The 4,029-nt window shown below is 38.9% G+C and overlaps 2 protein-coding genes across 2 annotated transcripts in view; one reads left to right on the plus strand and one right to left on the minus strand.

Moving 5' to 3' along the window:
• Positions 1 to 189, minus strand: part of LOC103917275 (putative Dol-P-Glc:Glc(2)Man(9)GlcNAc(2)-PP-Dol alpha-1,2-glucosyltransferase) — a 6,005-nt gene extending 5,816 nt beyond the window's left edge. Inside the window, exon 1 of the mRNA XM_009324393.1 lies at positions 131 to 189. Coding sequence (XP_009322668.1) covers positions 131 to 189 — 59 coding nt within the window. The remainder of the gene's footprint in view (positions 1 to 130) is intronic.
• On the plus strand, positions 147 to 4,029 carry TPRKB (TP53RK binding protein). The gene is made up of 4 exons (XM_009324376.1): positions 147 to 339; positions 1,069 to 1,191; positions 1,478 to 1,654; positions 2,489 to 4,029. The coding sequence occupies exons 1-4, from the start codon at positions 199 to 201 to the stop codon at positions 2,573 to 2,575; spliced, it is 528 nt and encodes a 175-aa protein (XP_009322651.1). The 5' UTR covers positions 147 to 198; the 3' UTR covers positions 2,576 to 4,029.

Consider the following 4,029-nt stretch of genomic DNA (forward strand, 5'->3'; position numbering starts at 1 on the left):
CGGCCGCGGAGCCCGCAGGCGTGGGGGTTCCCCTCTAAGAAGCGTTGAAAGCCGTATATGAATGGTTGCGTGTTATTAAAATTCTGTTCTATGCGAGACAAGAGTGGGTGCGTCTTTGTGTAGTCGTTACTCTGGCAAACGCTGTAGGGCTGGTGCTGCGGAGCGCTGCCCGGGGCCGGTCTGCGCCATCGCTGCGAGATGGATTTAAGGCACCAGCTGGAGCTGTTCCCTGACTGCAGCGTGACTCTCCTCCTCTTTAACCACGTGAAAAATGCCGCTGCTCTAAGAAAAAAAGCCATGGAAGGATCCATTGAAGGAGCATTAATAAACCCTGCAATGGTGAGTGAACGCTTGCGTCGACCTGTTTGTACTGCGTTAGGGTTTTGAAGGCAGTGTGGAAGTCCTTCTCTCTGGGAACTCTGTGGAAGACGACCTGCGCTTGTAATCCCTGTCACACGAGTTGCTACACACGTACTTCGCTTTCTCAGCGCAAATGCCCCTCCTTTGATTTCATTACAGAGTCGTGCAGTGTAAGGGTTCATCTGTGTAAAAGAGCCTTGGCAGGATTGGCCAAAACCATTGTTGTCTTGACCCGCCTCACATCCTGCTTGGTGGAGCTATTTAAATCTACTTCTATCTGTAAAAGGTAGTACTAATTGCTTAATGCTGTCAAAAATCTACTATTTGGAGCCTTTGTTCTCATTTAGACACATAACTAGTTTCTGAATCTAGTCTTTTTTGTTAGAATTCCAAAGCAGTAGTTAGGGAAGGGAAAAAAAGAATCTACTCTGGCAATTTACTGACAGATTTATTAATGTGATTCTTTTTTCAAAAGATTTCAGTAACCTGATTGAGAGAGTGTAATCTTTATGTCAAGTATTACCCCACGCAGGAAATAATCACGTTGACTTTGGAATAGCAAGGATTGCTAAAATAACTAGCAGAATACTGTTTTGCTCACTTCTATGATTGCAGAATTAGGCTATCAAAATTAAGTGGTCAGGATTTTTTCAGAGTTAAAAATAGTGTGTTAAATTTCTGTTTAACTTCTTCTGTTGTGTTTTACAGATTGTAGATCCTTTTCAAATTCTTGTGGCAGCCAACAAAGCAGTTCATCTACACAAGATAGGTAAAATGAAGACCAGAACTCTCTATGCAGAAATTATTTTCAGCCTTTCACCAAACAACAATGTAAGTTTTACTGAACAAATGTCTTTTTTGCCAGAGAAGCTTGCTAAGATCCATGCAGCCAAACTATACGTATTCACTTAACTGTTTACCTGGCTACTAATAGAAGTTACTGCTATTTTTAATAACACTAATATGCTGTTATCTCTTGTAGCTTGTCAGAATTCCCTTAATGTAACACGTGTGTCAATTTATACTCTTGGTTTATTTGACCCAGTAACTGAAAAGATTGTTTATATGTAGTGAGAAAGTGACTCATGATATTTGATATTTTTCATCTTTTCTTAAGATTTCAGATGCATTTAAAAAGTTTGGCATTTCAGACAGTGACACAGCAGTACTCATTGTTCTGATTGTGGACAGAGAAAAAACTGTAAATCTGGAAGATATAGCATCTCAGGTAGAAGGCCAACAGGTTTCTCTAGATGAACTCCCCCAACTAACAGACACTGCCAAAGTTAAAAAGGTATGTAGCCAAAAGAGATGACTGGTGTAGGAAAAAGGGATTGTTTATTTAGTTGTCTGATTAAATATCAATGGACATAATTAACTTAGGGTCTGTATTTCTTTAGCACAACTGAAAGCTTGTTTTAAGTGAACCTTAATTATTTATTTCTTATAATTTTTTTACTTGAAAAAAGTTCTAGTTGTCATACCCTGACATCACAAATTTTAAGTCTTCAAATTCGTAACATTGTCAGGAAGTTGGAACATAAAAATAAATTCCAGATTGCTGCCTACCATTCAGGCACTTTTCTTCCTGTTTTCTCAGGCAAATACCAATTTAATTAAAAATAAATTTTCATTCCTGAACAGTTTCATAATCTTAGGCACATAAATAGTCCCAGCGTGTGCGACTAAAATACAAATGTGTTGATAAGCTGCTAGGAGCTGTGTTAGGGCATGTGTGCTCTTAACAGATGACCAATGCTAGATAGGTACCTTGAAGCATATGTGTTTCACTTGATAAAATTCAAGTAACTTAAATCATCTTGATCATGTCCATCAAGGTAGTGATGGGAGACATATGAATAAAATTGGACAAATCATAGCATATAACATGTGGAGCTAAAAGTGCTGCTCTCATTCAGTTTCTTAGCTTTCCTTTATGTCTCGCGGTTTCAGAATTTGCTTGGTTCCTCAGTCCCTATTTTGTCTTGCAGTCACAACAAGATAGGAATTTCCAATGTAAAACGTGGGGGAGAGAGGGAAGTCTTTTCCTGTGTACATCGTTTTAGAAGATATGTGGTCAATTTTTTTCTTCCATATACAGCTTTTATGTTTTTCTTTTTTTCTGCAGATGTACAAAGTTACTCCGCAGGAGGAAAAAATCGGCACCTTATTGGATAGTATTGTTTGCAGAATGTCAACAAAAGATGTTTTATGAAAATGTGGAAATAAATTTTTTTTAAAGGAAAAAGAGGGCTTTTTAAGATGTAAAAACACTTCATTGCAATTCATTCTGCGTTTCAGAGAAAGTGGTGTAGTACTGAGTAGTTTGATGACATCTGAGCTTTAACCATAAACGAGCAAGCTTGGATATGGGGGTAATCTGAGCTATATTCTAAGCACAGAGAGCAATTCTGCCGTGCAAAGCAGAATTTGCCATTGGCATTTCTGTCCACTTTCTTAACGAGAAAAAAATCACTTTTGCCAGTACCGTAAGTTGATCATAAACAGAAGGCTTGGAAATCTACTTAATTTTCTCTATCATCAAATGTTTTGCTAGTTCCCAGATAGGATTCAAACATTGTAAATCATTTTTATTAACCCTTCCCTGATCTGTTTTGGTTTGGCACCCATGATGGGTGATATCCTTTTAACGATACTACTGCCAGAAAAGGTATGAATACTATGGCACGAAGTATTGCTGATGGACTAGAAAAAGGAAAGTTTCCATAAACTATCAGCAGCGCCTCCCTCTTTCTGCTAATGAGATAGAGTCGCTCCCCACCTTTTGGGAACAGGAAGGGGCGGGAGGGGCACCACGGCAGCCAGCGGTGGGGACAGTGTGGAGCAGGGGCGTCAGAGGTGTGCAGAACAATGAATAAGGCCAGAATGGATGATGCTATGGTCGTGTTAGCACCTGACAATCTGATGTCATCAGATGCAGCATACTGCTGAGATACTTGTGTGTTGCTGTGGTACCTTAGTGTTGGCATTAAAGGACAGTGAGAGGTGCTTTTACTTTATAACACTGAATTATGCATGGTGATGCTGGCTTTCTAGGGCCTGGTTCCAGGTGCAGAATTCACAGAGAAATTTGCACCAGAGATTTATTCACTTAAATTGTCGATATAACTTACATAGCATTCTGAAAGGATCGTTGAACTCATTTTGTTTGGTTGAACCAGTGTCAGGAAAGGCCATCAAAGGGAACTAAAAAGAACATTGATTTCCAACAGTCACCAGGTCCAACAGCCCTGCATGAGTATCATTTAATCACATGCGGCATCCTGTTTAAGAAAAATTACTGTCCTAATTAGGTAGAAATCCATACTGTTGGTTATTGTTATGCTGGTTTGATTTTGGTTAATTCTTTCCTCAATTAAAACACAGTACAAATACTGGCCTTTTCTTACCAACCAAATCAATGGCAAAATACTTATCAAGTACCAAGGGAACTACAAGGTTTATCAAAATAAATGATTCAGGAGAAATGGTTGTGCTGATTTCTTGGTTTAAAGATGGCTTTACAGAATGTTTCATTCTCTCTAAAGGGAAATGTGAGGCAGTAGTAAAAAATGGAGCTTGGAAGGGCTCGAGTCTTTTGAAATAAGATGTGCGTAACATCAGCATGTGAGAATGACCATGGAAAATAAAAGACTTGTTTTCCTTTTC

The sequence above is a fragment of the Pygoscelis adeliae genome, unplaced genomic scaffold, assembly GCF_000699105.1.
Source record: "Pygoscelis adeliae isolate BGI_AS28 unplaced genomic scaffold, ASM69910v1 Scaffold315, whole genome shotgun sequence".
Classification (NCBI taxonomy): Eukaryota; Metazoa; Chordata; class Aves; order Sphenisciformes; family Spheniscidae; genus Pygoscelis; species Pygoscelis adeliae.